The 16699-nt window shown below is 38.2% G+C and overlaps 1 protein-coding gene across 1 annotated transcript in view; it reads left to right on the top strand.

Moving 5' to 3' along the window:
• The first annotated feature begins 241 nt into the window (after positions 1 to 241).
• The window catches only part of LOC309511858 (uncharacterized protein), a 158917-nt gene continuing 142459 nt past the window's right edge, over positions 242 to 16699 (top strand). Inside the window, exons 1-5 of the mRNA XM_082187208.1 lie at positions 242 to 371; positions 686 to 1823; positions 7409 to 7489; positions 8252 to 8450; positions 9866 to 9951. Coding sequence (XP_082043334.1) covers positions 1518 to 1823; positions 7409 to 7489; positions 8252 to 8450; positions 9866 to 9951 — 672 coding nt within the window. The 5' untranslated portion in view covers positions 242 to 371; positions 686 to 1517. The remainder of the gene's footprint in view (positions 372 to 685; positions 1824 to 7408; positions 7490 to 8251; positions 8451 to 9865; positions 9952 to 16699) is intronic.

Here is a 16699-nt window from a genome sequence, read left to right as displayed (position 1 = left end):
TGCGAACTTGTTCAGAGAGAAGTCATTCAAACGAGCATATCTGTGATTGTCGATTTTGACAGCATCGTATTTGCTTAGACCATGTCGACAGACAGCCTGTATAGGCTGCTGGAGCTCTCCATCGGGACGTCTGATGTCGGAGCCATGGCTGGACTGGCCATTGGGCATACGGGCATTTTCCCGGTGGGCCGACTTGCTTTTTGGGCCGATAAATCTCATACTCATACATAATTTTTTTTATTATTATTATTATATATATTTTTTTTTTAACGGCCCATAAAATTTTTACATCGGCGGCCCATTCGTTTTGTTTTGTTTTGCTTAATTGGCGGCGCTGGGTTTGTGCCGGTGTAATGCATTGGTCAAAAAAAGTCAGTGTTAGTTTTTTTTTTTCTGACAGACCAGCCCATGAAACACGTAGATCAGCGGCCCATTGGTTCTTTTCTTGATTGACACTGGGCTGGCCCAATCACAACTTTAAACGAGTGAGCGAGAGTGCAGCAATGTCAGTGTGTATCTGTCAAAATAGTCAGCGAGATGGAGAAGAAACGCAAGGAATGTGCAGAGAAATAGCGTGAAAAAATAGAACCAGGCCCTTAAAGCAGACGCTTTATGTGTCAAAATATATGTTTTCTGCCCTTCATCAGCTCCTGTGGCAGATGATGATAGTGAGGAGGATCAGGAGGAGAGAGATGAGAAAGTGTAGAGCCTGCGGTAAGCAGAACTACTTTCAAAACACTTAGGCTATGTCATGAGTGTAGGAATCCATAACCCAGTTACAGATTATTTCCACATCTGCATAGTTGACGATTACGCAATTCACTAGAAATTTAATGAGAGGCGTTTGTAAACCATGTTTTCCGCCAAAAAAAAAGCTTGATGCAGTTTGCGTCAAAATAAAAGATCATGTGCTTATCTCTTTCAAGTATAGAAATTGGTACAGAACTAATTATGAAAGTTTCCTTTATTTTTTTGTGCATTTGTTTTACAAAATATGGCTATTACTGTCATTGGATTAATATTATAACTATTATTATTTAGTAGGTGTAATGTAAATAGACACTAACTAAAAGAGGTTTGAATTTTTCTTTGTTTAATTTGCACACTGAATATGGGTTGGAGCTTTTAATTTTGAACTCTCAAAGTGCACCAGATTGATGAATTTAACATTAAAATGCACAACATTTTCTCACGGGGGAGCATTCCCCCGAACCCCCCTAGAAGAACCGAGGTCCACCCACCACAGTTTTACTAAAAATCCTGTAAGAAACACTTGTATTGCTATGCCAATGCAGCTTATAGCTTATTTTAGGATTCACCACTGTGGAGTATAGTTCAACTGTATTAATAAATGTCAATTTTTTACTTATTTCATCTGTTAACTCTCACTCGTTCCTACACTCACTCATTACATGGCATTAGTGGTTTTAACGAATAGGAGTTGGTATGCATATAATTAAGGGGCGTGCAAAGATGGGTGGTGTTTATGATCATATAGTGGGCCGGTCTGGGCCAAAATGCCCGGGCCGGTTTTTTGTCCCAGTCCAGCCCTGGTCGGAGCGGTCAATTTCAACTCCCTGCACACTTTGCTACACGCCATCCTGGAACACCTGAATACCGAGAGGGTCAAAACTGAATCGAAAGATTCGGTCAAGGACCTTGACAGCCCAGCACAGAGCAAAGCTTCCCTGCCGGAGGCGTCGAGCCCGAATGGGGCGCTGGAGCAGAGAGTGCGGGATTTGGAGGAGCAGCTGCTGGCACTGAAGGCTCTTTCCACCGCCTCCGAGCTCATGGGCTCCTCCGACACGGCGCTCAGCGACAAGGTAAGAGACAGGAGGAAACTACTACTGTGAACTAGAAGTAACGTTATATGCTTTACAGGACCATGGTACCTCCACTACACTGTAGGTCTATCACCACAGAACACAGTTAATAACTTCCCTTGCTGGTAACACTTTACAATAAGGTTCATTAGTTAACATTAGTTAAAGGGGTGTTATAATGCCGTTTCCACAAGATGTAAAAGAAGTCTTTGATGTCCCCAGAGTGTATTTCAACAGAAATATGAAGCAGCACAAATCCTCTCAACATTAATAATAAAAAGAATGATTTCTGAAGGATCATGTGACACTGAAGACTGGAGTAACCTAATGATGCTGAAAATTCAGCTTTGATCACAGGAATAAATTACATTTTAATATATATGAAGAGTTCAGATGCAAAAGCCTCTAAGTGCCATCTGACATTTTCTTCAAGAATGATCATTTTTATCAAGCTCGTATATTTAAGTTCAATAATTTCACTTAAATGGCAATGAAGATTACCTATTAATTGTCATTTAAGTGAAATTACTTAACTTAAATATACGAGCGTTTATAAAAATGATCATTCTAGAAGAACATTTCAGATGGCACTTAGAGGCTTTTGCATCTGAACTCTTCATATATTACAATAGAAAACGTTTTTAAAATTGTACTAATATTTCACAATATAACCGTTGGCGTTTTTACTGTCATTTTTATGAAATACATGGTAAGTATTAGAGACTTTCAAAAAAGACAGTCTCTGACAGACAGACAGACAGACAGACAGACAGACAGACACACACACACACACAAATTGTATCGACCCCAAACTTTTGAACAGTAGAGTATATGTAATGGAAAGTTGCATAAATGTACATCTTGTACTTTTAAATAAATATTTGTTTCAAATTGTTTTCTAAACATGTTACATTAAGGCAACAAGCAAAATTCCCACATTATTGTAAATGTATAATACTAAATACGTAAAACCATAGAATTCAGTAGGGTATCCTTTCTTTTTCACATGACTGTATATCATAATAATAGAATTATAAATAGTATTTTACATGGTACTCCCAAAAGCTATAATATTACCATGGTAGTTTTCAATATTGTTTTGTTGGTGTACTATTTGGTGTGCCATCACATAATATGGAAATAGAACTGACTAATTACTATATTCATATACCATAGTGTTTACAAGGTACTACAAGGTGACAGCCATAGTATTTCCATTGTTATATGCCCCAACACTACCAACATAGATCAATAAATAAATAAAAAGGGTATTACCTTAAAGCACGTATAAAACAAAATCCCATATAACAATATTATATATTGCCAAGGCACATGCTCAAAAACATGATATTACCATCTAAAACATAATCATATTTTCATGCTATGTGTCCACAAACACTGTATAACTCTTTGTCTTTGTCCAAAAACATGTTAATAGCTTGTTCTTTTTTCTAGTTTTATTTTCATTGACAAGGAAGGATTGAACAGTCAGTAACTGTCTTGATAGTCAGTATAATAATCTAATTCATGTTTGTCATCTACACATCTACACTTCCTCCACGGAATAAAACAATTCAGGAGATATTTTGCGACTTTTTATCTCACAATTCTGACTTTTTTTCCCCTCACAATTGTGAGAAATAAACTCGCAATTGCAATTAATAAAGTCTGAATTGTGAGACATAAAGTCAGTATCCCCGCAACTGAGAGTTTATATCTCGCAATTCTGACTTTTTATCTCGCAATTTCAGACTTTTTTTTTTGCATGTAAACTCGCAATTGAGAATTATAAAGGTCAATTCTGATGGAAAAAAGATATACTCGCATTTCTGACTTTATAACTCACAATTCTGACTTCTTCTTGTGAGATATAAACTCGCAATTGCGAGTTAAAAAGTGCAATTCTGAGGGGAAAAAAGACTGAATTTCTTTTCTTAGAATTGAGTTTATATCTTAATTCTGACTTTATAACTCACAATTGCGAGATATAAACTCACAATTGTGCCAGAAGTCAGAATTGTGAGATTAAAAATCAATTACCTTTTTTAATTTCTTATTCTGTGGTGGAATCAAGCTTCCATACTCTGTACGCTAGTCATCCCTTCAGTTTAATAAAGTTACAAACAAGATACATCTAACAGAGCCTCACAGGGAAGCAAACAGCACTAAGAGTAACACAGGTTAGACATCAGGAATTACACAAACATTTCAGAAAGTGGGCGGACAGTGATGCCACATCCTGTTTGATTCAAGGGTGATTCCCAGGGCTGTGTGCCGTCATGGCAACCTCTGGTGGGGTTAAACATAGATATCATATAATAAAGGCTAGAACTGTGTCTGAAATCGCTCCCTATCCACTATATAGTGCACTATTCAGGGTGTCGGCCATTTTGTAGTGGTGTCCGAATTCTGAGTGAACGACATCATTCCCTACATTCGTTCACTACTTTTACCCACAATCCTCTCTGAATTCGAGTGTACATCCGATGTACACTTGCTGAGACACTATTTCCCACAATCCAACACGATAAGGCGATAGAGCGTGAATGAAAAATAAACAACAATGTCACCATGGCAACGGCGCACGCGAGATAGAAAACAATAATTTATAAGACCCGGGGCCTGTTTCAGAAAGGAGGTTAAGTGAAAACTCTGAGTATGTTAACCCTGAAATGAGGGAAACTCTGAGTTTTCTGTTTCAGAATGGGAGGTATGTTAAACCTGAGAAAGCAGAGTAAGTCAAGCCTGTTTCTGAAAGAGAGGTAACTTATACTCAGAGTCAGTTACCATGGTAACTTACTCTGTGAACCTAACCTGGTCGGGAGCAGGTTTTCTTCGGTAAACCCAGAGTTTATTTCGGTCTCCTCCCCTTTTTTAAAGAGGAAGTGGTGTTTAAACACCTCATTCATTCTTTCAGTACATTTTTATTAATAAAAATAATAAATAAAATATTGCTATTTTTACTGCTACTGGGGGGGGGGGGGGGGGGGGGGGGGGATAAGAACACCTGTTTATACTTGGATATAAACTTAGATTCTATAGGCTACTCCACATAAATATGTGAAAAAAATCTGAATGTGTAGATTGTGTGATGTGTAGACACATAATATTAACATTACCTCTCTGTGGCAGCAGAAACTCTTTATCCCCATGTGATGAGCATTTGGTTGAGTACACTTTATAACACTATTTATCATAATTTCTGGTGTATTGAGTAGGCTACTTACAACTGCCTGGGGTTCTGTTGGGACAGGAGGCTCCAAAAGACAGATATTACCATCAGAATATGTTGGGACCAACAAAAAACCCAACCCAAAGTAAAATAAATGGAAAATAGCCTATATAAAAAATGACACATGTAAACCTCTTACATTTTATGAAGGCCCTTGGATCTTCGGGAGTGACTGGCTCTGAAGTCCCTCCAGGAATTCCCTCAGCCAAAAATGCTGCTGCACTGCTTGACACTGGATGCTATTTAGTTATTTATGTCAAATGTAAAGTCAGGTAGCCTACACCCATGATATGCTCAAGCCTTACCTAATTGAATTATGTTTTTATATTTCATTTTCAGCTGCTGCCATGTTCTTTTAATGCCTGCAGGATTGCCCCTACATGAAAATTAAAATTAGGTTGAATAACATACTGTTCTTTCACCTCTGATAATATAACAGTTGGGTAAGTACTTGTATTACTAACTACAAATGACATCTTCAACAGTGTAATTAGATTAATGTCTACTTATTACTAATTACTAAATCCCATATCAACCTCAACCACTTGAACAATACAAGGAGAGACAAGAAACTGCACTTTTAATGCTTTCAAATAAACAATATAAAATTGCATGAATTATTCTTGAATTGACCAAAGTGTGTAGAGGGAGAAGGTTACATAAAAAATATACCTTTTAAAAATGTATGTTAAATATACAGAATTGTTCTATAGTCTAATGCATTTACATCAGATTTTACTTTAAATTACAGAAGAATTAAGAGTAATCCCTTTAATTAAATTGCAGTATTTAGATTACTTGGTAATTAATTACACCCAACACTGTATAACTAATTAAAATGTTAAAGGTGAGAAACGTGCAGACCTGTTTTTGTCTGGCGCTGTTGCCATGGTGACTCATAATATCTGTGCTCCATTGATAATGGCTTTTTATAGTTGTGGTGCACGCGCTTAACTCAGAGTAGGTCAACTCAACTCAAGTTTTAACTCAGAGTTGGTTGAACCTCCTTTCTGAAACAGGCCCCCGACGCCTGGTTATTTATTTATATATATACCGTTATATCTATATTTGAATAAACAAATGTGTTGTGTAGTGTTTTGTTCTCTTTTATTTTCACATATAAATGTAAAAAGTAAATAAATATGACAAGCAAGTGTTTTTCTTATCTTTAAAAAAAAAATCAAATAACGCAATAAACGTGAAAAAAATATACATACAATTGTTACATACAATTCATACAGCCAAAAAAGGAAATATTAAAGATGGGTAGGTAATGTTTATGACGAAATTGTCCGAGCTCTCTGGCGCGTGATAATTATGCCAGCGTCCGAATTCGCTCACTCATTTTCGTTCACTCTTTGCTGATGTAGTGCATTCAACTGCCATTCACTATGTAGGGATTAGTGAATGAGTGAACGAGTGAACGAGTGAGCGGTTTCAGACACAGCTTAAATGTCTCGTCCGCGCTGGTGGCCAATGGAGGTCGACGTCCGCACACGGCGGCCATCTTGCCACAGGGAGCTCGCTCACTCGTAACATTGTGTTTTAATGGTGCATGTACTTTTAAATAACCATAACTTGCTCTATTTTCTACCGATTTTCAAACGGTTTGGTTTGTTATAAACGTCAGAGATGTAGTTATGACACTGCATACATATGAATAATTACAACAATGGACTTCCATATGAAAGAATTATTGCCACATTAATAACGTTTGTAAGAAACCAAACCGTTTGTAAATCCGTCAAGATTTCAGCGAGATAAGAGGATTTGTGTTCGTGCTGATCACAGAGCTCGCCAGAAAGCTTCCCTGTGGCAAGATGGCCGCCGGTGATGCCGGAAGTGACTCCGCCTTAAGACATCTAGCCTTTATATGATATCTATGGGGTTAAAGATCAAAAGTTCAGAAAGTATATTACTTGCCTTTTCAAAGAAAGAGACACGGAGGATGTGCTTAACTGATTCAGCAGTGCTCTTATAGAGTTTGATCCCTCTTCAAAGTTCAGGCAAAAGGGATTATGGGCTTTTTCTCTGAAGAGTGTGTTGGTTTCCCAGTTACAGTATGAGGTATGAAATGAAACCAAGTAAATCTTCAAAGACTGTTTCCTCCTCAGTGTATGGACTTAATCCAAGACCTGCTGAAGGAAGTCCAGGCGCTCAAAGAGTCCAGAGATGATCTGAGACAGGAAGTTGAGGTGTTGAATGGTCAGCTCAGCCAGGTGAACACACACGCACAAACACACACGCACACGCACACGCACACTCTCACACACACACACACACACACACACCAGTATCACTCACATTTCTGCTAATTTATATTCAGCACTTGATAACATGTTGTCATCCTCAGCTGAACATAAATGAGTTGGCTGACTGTATTGTGGCAATGGAGCAGTATTGCAACCAAGTGCAAGAACTGGACAACACCACGGTGAGTGAGGAATAGTTCAACCAAAAATAACTTTTCAAATTCACCCTCATGAAATTTCATAAACAAAGAAAGTCCACTGTCAAAAGTGTGCCAATGTATGAAGCCTCTTGTACACAGAAGTCACTTCACATCCCTCACACGATCTCCAGATCACATCGATTTGAAATAAAAGTATTAAAGGGGTCCGATAATGCCCTTTTCACAAGATGTAAAATAAGTCTCTGATGTCCCCAGAGTGCACAAAATACCCCACAGATATTTTTTATAGCATATTAAAATTGTCCCTTTTTGAGGGTGAGCAAAAGCCCGCCGTGTAAGCATCTTCGATTACCTCACACAGACACGCACTGAAAATTTTTATGTTCAAACCGCAGTCAGACAAAGATGGAGAGACTCAAGAAGAAGTGACAACATGTAGACAACATTTCTGAATGGTTAGTTGATGAATTTATGTAGCTTATGTGTAGTTATCTTCTAATCTAGTCATTGATTAGCATATTCTTGATAATCTATAAATCGCAGAAGCCAGTAACCTTTCACAACCATCCTAAATCTCACAGGTTCTTATCGCAGTCATTGTTTTGTCAGAGCAGGCGGCAGCTGCAGTTGAGGCAAACATTGACCTGAATGAAGGATTTGCTAAATGTAAATGCATAACCAACATCTACAAACAGAAACTGAGGCCAAAACGAAGACATTCATCTCAGCCTCAGGTGGCATGAACTGTGCTTTTGTAAATGACATTCCCTCTTGCATTCCCAGGGGTTGCAGGGCACAGTCTCCGCCGCTGAAGGCACCGTACCCGTCCTCCCTTTGAACCCGGAGACCATAGAGGCTCTGAAGGAGGTGGGCAGACTGAGAGACAGGCACGAGAGTCTGGAGACCCGTGTGGGACAGCTGGAAGCAAACAAGGCTGATCGGACCCAGCTTAATCATCTGCAGGATCTCCTCACTGCAATGGGTACGACATACACAGCAGGGTCTCAACCGACAACATCCTGCGTTATTTCTATTATTCATTCATAATTCTAATCACATTTATATTTTATGGTGACCACACAAAGAGGCTTATTGCTTGAAAAGATGCCGATGTTAAAACAAGTTTTATCACAGACAGCAACATAGTGTCGGCCCAGATCCGGCCCACATCGAATTCACATGTACCAGATGTGGCCCGGATCTGGGCTGACACTACGTTTTTTGCATAAAAGCGTCTTCTAAATATAGCCTATTAAATGTTATAATAAAATATTATAAAATTATTATTATTTGCGTAGCTATACATGGACCTCAAAACCACCGCGTCTTCTAAGTCAGGTGACTGTAAATGCGCAAAAACGGTTTCCATTGCAGTTTTGCGAAATATTCCTTTTTCGAATTGCCTGAAAAACCTCCTCATGAGAGCGTAAAAACTTTTTTGCGATAAACGGGAGTTTTTGCGAAATTGACGTGTTTCCATTGTGCATATTTTCAATTCGCAATTTCAATTTGCGCAATTTGAAGGGTAATGGAAACGCGGCTACTGTCTAATGCGGACAGGTTTTTTCAACGGTTCGGCAGTAAACGAGGCACTACGTAACTGCCAATAACCAATCAGCAAACCTCAAGATGACTGACATTTAATTTAGCTAATTAAATTACATTTTTCATGGCAGGGCAGGGCCAGGTAACAATGCTAGACCAATCAACAAACTTTAAATGAAAAATTAAATGACTGACATATTATTGAAAAAATCTAACGTAAACGGGCGGGGCCCCCTATTGGGCGGGGCCCATGGGCTTGAGCCCAGTCAAGCCCAATGGTAAGTCCGGCCTTGCTGGCCACTCTCCATTGACAAGCGTTAACTTCCTTGTAGGTGGGTACTCTGTTGAAGTTTAAAACTATTGGATCTGCCCAGAGCCACTCTGGATCTGTCATAACCAATCGCTAACCTTTGGTCGTGACGTAACCCTACAACTCAAACTAGCGCACGACCTTAATGTCATCGTTCTCAGCCACTCCCTCTGTTCGCTGATTGGACCGGTAAAAATTTGGCTGGAGAAAACCCACAAATATACCACAAACCCAGACGGAGTACTAAAGGAAAAGGAAAATTGAGCGGAAGTACGTAGGAGGGCGGAGCCAGGCTAGAAGGTTAACAGTGTAATTATAGATGTGATTACAGAAATGAACTACAGCTGTAATTACATGCAGGTATTTTTATAAAAATTCAAGGTCAATGTAAAAATGTACACAATAAGTGCATAGTAAGTACTAGTTAAATACACTTAATATGAAGTGGGTCCCAATTTTTATTCACAGGCAAGTTACTTTTTGTTAATATGCTTGTGTAAGTATGTTTCTGACATTTTGTTTGTGACGTCTGTCGTCTGCAGGAGAGCGGCAGATTCCTGACCATGTGCCGGAGCAGCTCAATCATCTGAGGACTCTTGTGGACAGTCTTCTAGAAGATAAAGAGAAGGTATGAGAGAAAATAATCCAACCTAACCTTTCCTCTAACCCTCTCTTTAAAAACACAGTTTAGGGTTATCAGATTATATGATAGTCAAGTTCCTCTAAAGGCTGTTTTCATCGGTACAGTTTATGTAATTATCTAAACAGAACTTCCCCTAGACTTCTATTGTTGTAAAAGGTGAAGTGTGTCATTTGTGTCAGTCAAATAGATAGTCCAGCCTAAACTAATGCCGGTGACTGAGCAACCAATGTTGAGATGCTCAAACAAACAGAGCAATGTATTGATTGAGCCACAGTGACACACTGTACACTTTTCAGCGCAATCAATCTAACTGGGATAGGAGAATATATTTGAGGTACACTATGTAACAACATTTAAATAATGAGTCAATACATCATCAATCCTTCCTCCAAAACATGTTTTTGTCTTACCGTGATTCACTATGGTAACCCTGACACCAACATAGTGTCGGCTATAAGAAATTATGGTCTGTTCCAAACCACTTCAACTCCAATATATATATATATCAAAATGTTCCTTCACTTAAAAGAGCTTAATTATCATATAGAGACGATTACATCCAATCGCAGTAATATGAAAATAGTATCACAGAGGCACAGGTGTCACCTATAGCTTGGGAGTGACTGAGGGCAATCGAGAACCATCTTGATTAAAGGGACTTCAAACAATCTTATCACTTTAACCTTTGGCTGTTCTTATTTGAAAGAATAACAGAGAACCTTCTGTGGGACACTAGGGACCATGGGGTGTCTCAATTTCATTAACATACAGACCACAGCTGTTGCAAGAAGAGCAACTTCATTTACATTAAGACCTGGGGCCGTATTCACAAAGCATTTTATCTTACCACTAGGAGTACTCCTAAATCGCACTAAAAGATTTTAGCTAGGAGTTTTCTCTTAAAAGTTATTCACAACGCCTTTCAGACCTACTCTTAGTAAAGAAAAATGAAAACTCCTAAACTAAGAGAGAGTCTTCGTTGCTATGGATGACGTCATTACTCATGCACGAGCTTGACTGAAGTGACCACCTTGATTGGCTGATGATTGTAACGCGGGAATGATTCCAAACACCTCCCCTACGATGATGAGTGACAGGTGACAGGTCTGAGAATGCGTGCGCTACACAAGTAGTGCGAAGGACGGAAGATGGTGAATAACTGAATAAATAGCCTAAATGAATAAAGAGTAAGGCAAAACAAATATATAGTAGCCTAATGAAACATATGGATTGATGCAATATCTTTGCAACATTATTGAATTAATCTGTCACTATATGCCTCTGCCTACGTTTGCAAAGAGAAGAACATTTTAATTTGATTCACAATGAAACGTTACAATTAGTTTACATGCAATGAGTAGCCTAGGTTTGGTTGTTGTTGGCGGCGTTATTGCATCCAATGCAAAATTGTTCCCTCGCGATTGGAAGCTCCTGTTGCCGCCGCATACGCATTTCAAAACATCGCAACGTGAAATGCCACAAAAAGCGGTTTGTGAATAGGTCTTAGTGAGTTAGGAGTCCTCTCGACTTCTTTTAAGCTGTCCCAGGCTTAGGTGCTACTTTTAGGGCTAAAATGCTTCGTGAATTACTCTTAGTCAAAAAAATTAGGAGTCCTAAAGTTACGAGTGACACGCCCATTATTTTTAGGAGTTGCTCCTAAATTCGCCAGTTAGGAGCTACTTTTAGCCTTAAAATTCTTTGTGAATACGGCCCCAGGATAAAAGGTTTAGGATGGGGTATGTTCGGGGTTCATTCTGACGCCGGTGAACCCAAGGTGCTTCGTGTACCTTGTCACTACTATGCTGTAATAAACTTCATTTTTTGAGATCTTCGACGTCCACTTCATTTTTTCTTACATTGGCGAGCCAGACCCAGTCGACGGATTTCCAACAAAAAAGGGAAAAGGTAAGAAAAAGCTGTTTTCTTTCATTTATGCTGTTTTTGTCAAGGAATTCCTCGGTTTAAAAACAAATCTAGAAAAGAAAAATTAAGGACAGAAGAGATCGAATTTGGTTTCTATTCAGTATTAGCAGGAGGAGTTTTAAGCCTATTCCGTACAATTTTGTTTAAGATTCTAACGTAACTGAATAAGCCCGAAGCAGTGTGGTAGCAGACTTGTATTGGAATTGTTGTTTCTAAAGTAATTGAAACAAAGTGCTTAAGTGTAAAGTTTCTAAAGTAACTGAAATTTGGTGTTGGTCTGTTATAATTCTGTTAAGATTCTAAAGTAATTGAATAAACCCGAAGTAGTGTGGTGGCAGAGTTATTTCAGATTGGTTGTTTCTAAAGTAACTGAAACAAATGTGTATGTTTCTAACGTACTTGAAACCGATTGTGAAGTTGTAATAATTCTGAGGAAATTCTAAAGTAATTGAATAGACCCGACGCAGTGTGGTCACAGAATTATTTCACAACTATTGTGTGTTATAGCATAGGCTAGACTAGTGAGTCTGATGTGCCGTGACTTTGTGAAGTTTAAAACAAAAGAACCCGAAGCAGTGTGGCTTTGCCCGACGTACTGTGGCATTGTTTTAAAATTCATAAATATAGTTTGAACCCGAAGTACTGATAAGCAAGCTGTTTTAAGAAAATAACATAAAAACCCGACGTAGTGTGGTTGTGTCCGACGTACTGTGACAGTGTTCATTTTTTTTATATTGTTTAAGCCTGACGTACTGTGGCCAAGTTGTTTTAAGAATATAACATGAAACCAGACATAGTGTGGTTTTGTCCGACGTACTGTGACAGTGTTGCATTTCTTAACTGTTTTGCGTAACGAAATTTAAGGACCAATGGATTGTGGCTGTGGTTAAGTTTAGAAGCCTCAGGTAGTGTGGCTATTTTTATCATTTGTGTCCGAAGTACTGGAGCTGTGAATAATTAGACTAACAGATATCTTATAACATGTAGTCATTTAAATCAGATTTTGTGAATAACTATTAGATCACGAGATATTTTAAAGCTTGATAAGACTTTTGAAAATGGAAGAAATTATTGTTAAATGCATCGCTAAACACGGTTCTCAGGGAATGTTTGACGGAATAGAGAATATTGTTGATAAACCGTACAAGTGGGCTATCTCTAAGTTTTAAAAATTATCCCAAAATGCCTAAGAACAAAAATGGGAAAATTGCTAATGCGCTTCAAGCACTTTTTGCTTCATACAAAGTAACTAGGAGGAGAGTAGATGAGTTAGAGGCTGAAAATGAGCGACTCAGTGTTGGGGTAATTTCTGCAAAAAATTACCTGGCTAGTGAAACGATATGGAAAGAAGAAAAGATCAAGATGCAGAATGAGATTTCACTTCTTAGAACTAACAATAGTATGCTTAAATCATCTGTGGAAACATTGTCTAAAAATTTGGAGGAAGCGAAGGTGACTTGTCAGTTTATGATAAAGAATGGCTCAACAGAGAAAAACCCTGGTAAGACATTGTTAGGTGTCACGTTGTGTAACCCAGTTCCAGAGATGCCAGATTTGCAGGAAGACAGTGCTGTGGGTTGGGAAAAAGATTATCAGTCATTCAGTAGCCAATACTCTGACTGTAGAGTTAGATTTCCGATGGCACCAGTTCATTCTACTACGACTACGCCTGCTGGAGAAGGAAGGGAGGAACCAATGACCACTACCATAGTCCGAGGATTTAATCCAACTGAACTAGATGCTGTGATCAAGAATATTGGGAAATTTGATCCTGCCAAACAAGATCCATTAGATTTTCTAAAAAACTTGGAGGAATATACTGAAGTTTACAATTTTACTGATGGTGATGCATGCGTTTTGTTAAGAATGTGCTTGCCTGAGACTTTGTCTGGAGCCTTAACTAAGAAAGTAAAGGACAGAAATGCTAATAAGTCAGAGAGGAAAAAGGCACTGCTTGAAGTCTTAGGTGTGATGTCAGTTAATTGGGATAAAATATCTGAGATGCACATGAGGAAAGGGGAGCATCCAGCAGCATTTTCAGAACGATTATTGGAGATGTTTAAAACTTTCAGTGGCAATCCGGACATTACTAAGAATGATGTCACTTTCAAGTCTGCCTTGATTAACAAATGTGACAAACTTACCCGGTCTGCTGTGACAATGCATGTGACACCACTATCTGAATATAATGACATTATTGCTAAAATGACACAGTTTTACAACAATAATGTTCATGCAAATAGTCAAATGAAAGCTGCCAAATCTAGACATCCAGTTGCTGCCTTTGGCGAGAGAGAATGTTCTATTACATTGCCTAATGGTTTCTATCAGGGACCAAGGAGATTTGCAAGAATAAATTCAGAAGGTGTTATTCTTTGCTATGCATGTGGAAAAGCTGGTCACATTGCTAGACATTGTCAAGACAGTGAGAGACCTCTTCAAAACTTTGTCTGTCATGCATGTGGAAAGGATGGTCACATTGCAAGGCACCGTTTAGAGATAAGAAAGGAAGATAAGGAGGTTGTTTGTTTTGATTGTGGAATGATGGGGCACAAGGCAAGACAGTGCCAATTTTCACACAAAAGAAAGATGGACTATCGTTGTTTGCTTAAGAAAATAGGCAATTTAGAAACCCAGTTGGCACTGTTGAAAGGAAATAAAGAAGTCATTCACACCTTGTCAAATATATCACTGCACCAGCAACATGACTGTAGCTCAGTCACAAGCAAATGCTGATGCAAATTAGAATAAGTTTTTGATAGTAACACATTGTAGAGAAAGGTTTACTATCAAAAGGGGGGTGATTCTTTATGATTCTTTGATTCTTTATGATTTTTGATTCATTATGATTTTTTTTTTTAGCATTGATATGTAGTTATAATTTTTTATAAATGTTTAAATAACATCAATTGTAAAGTGAAATTTTATGACATTAATGATGTTTGATGTTTATTTGATTAAACCTTTCACTTTAATGTTTTGAATGTGAAAAGATGATTGTGGGGAAAAGGGGGGGGCAACTTCTTTTTTGATTATCATTTCAGATATAAGCATAAAGATGTTTGCCTGAAAGGAGTTACCTCATGTAGAAACATGACATGGTCGTTTGAAGGAAGAGAAGGAAGTACTGTAGAACCAGTGGAGCCAGGGGATTTTCTCATGAAAAATTACAGAATACAGAGATTTCCAGACCTGCAAAATCATGAACTGCAGGCCTAAAAGACCTAAAAACCCTGAAACCCACCAGGGGATGGATGGAACTGATGAAGAGGCACAGACTCGAACAACACCAGTGACTGCTTCTTCTAGAAGGACTTATGGTCCAAGTGGAAAAGAATTGACAATGAGAAGAGAAAGAAAAGGAGATTTCAGAAACAAACCATTTCTGAGACTATGGACAACAGTCTTTCCACAGAGGGAAAACAAGTGGATAAAGGATGTCCACACGGAGAAAATGGACACAAACACACACGTGCACAGTACACACACGCACATTTTATTGTCTATTGATTGTTGATAGTTTGAGTTATCAAAACTAAACAATATGCTAATATCACTGAGGCAAAGGAAAGATTGAGACATTGTGAGAGCCCAACAAGGCCTTGAAGAAAGAAAACAAATGCTTGATGGACACTTTGAGATATGCCCTATTCTGGTTTAATTTGGAATGTCACATTTAAAACGGCTGTATGTATCTTTCTTATTATTTGCCAATGCATAATGTTATTTGTTCCATGTTGAGACGTAAGATTGAAGATAATTCTATGATCAATATTGAATGTTCCAATTGGATATGATGGTTTTTGATTACCTCTTAAAACATTTTTTTCTTTCTTAACACAAAATATGATAATTCTGCTCAAGTGAAGCCATAACTCAGTGTGCAGGAGGTGTTTGACCCTATGACGGGTAAGATTCTCTGATGGCCATAGATGGGAACGACCTAAGCCATGGGCTATACCGCCACTGGGGCACCTGCCCACCAGGTTTCGGGAGGTGTTATCTATGAAAAGGGAGTGGTTGTGATGCTACTTTGGGCCTAGAGCATCAAAGGGGGGTCTATAAGAAATTATGGTCTGTTCCCAACAACTTCCACTCCAATATATATATATATATATATATATATATATCAAAATGTTCCTTCACTTAAAAGAGCTTAATTATCATATAGAGACAATTACATCCAATCTCAGTAATATGTAAATAGTAGGCCTATCACAGAGGGCAACCGACAACCATCTTGATTACAGGGACTTCAAATAGTTTGTCACCTTAAACATTTGACCGTTCTGTTTTAACAGAAGATCCACTTCAGATAGATTTTATCACCTAAACCTTTTGCTGTTCTGATTTCATTTACTTTAAGAGTGTTGACCATTTGGGTTGATCACATCCTGAACAAATGGTAGTCAATTGTAGAATGGGAATGGGTGTGGGACACAGAGAATCTTCTCAGACAATACTTCATTAACATACAGACCACAGCTGTTACAACAAGAGCAACTTCATTTACATTAAGAGTTGTAAACTGTAACAGGATAAAAGGTTTGAGATTTGGATGTTCGGGGTTCATTCTGACGCCGGTGAACCCAAGGTGCTTCGTGTACCTTTCCACTACTATGCTGTAATAAACTTCATTTTTTGAGATCTTCGACGTCCACTTCATTTTTTCTTACACAGTGTTATTAAATGTTTAATGGATGATAAAATAAAAATTGATGACAGGAAAAATAAAAAAAATCAAGATATCAAAGAACAAAGAATATTCCCCAAAATTGGCTTTGTCGGCTATTTGGCCATCTTCCGGACT

The sequence above is a fragment of the Leuciscus leuciscus genome, assembly GCF_965113295.1.
Source record: "Leuciscus leuciscus genome assembly, chromosome: 1".
Lineage (NCBI taxonomy): Eukaryota > Metazoa > Chordata > Actinopteri > Cypriniformes > Leuciscidae > Leuciscus > Leuciscus leuciscus.
This window is presented reverse-complemented; position numbering and strand designations above follow the sequence as displayed.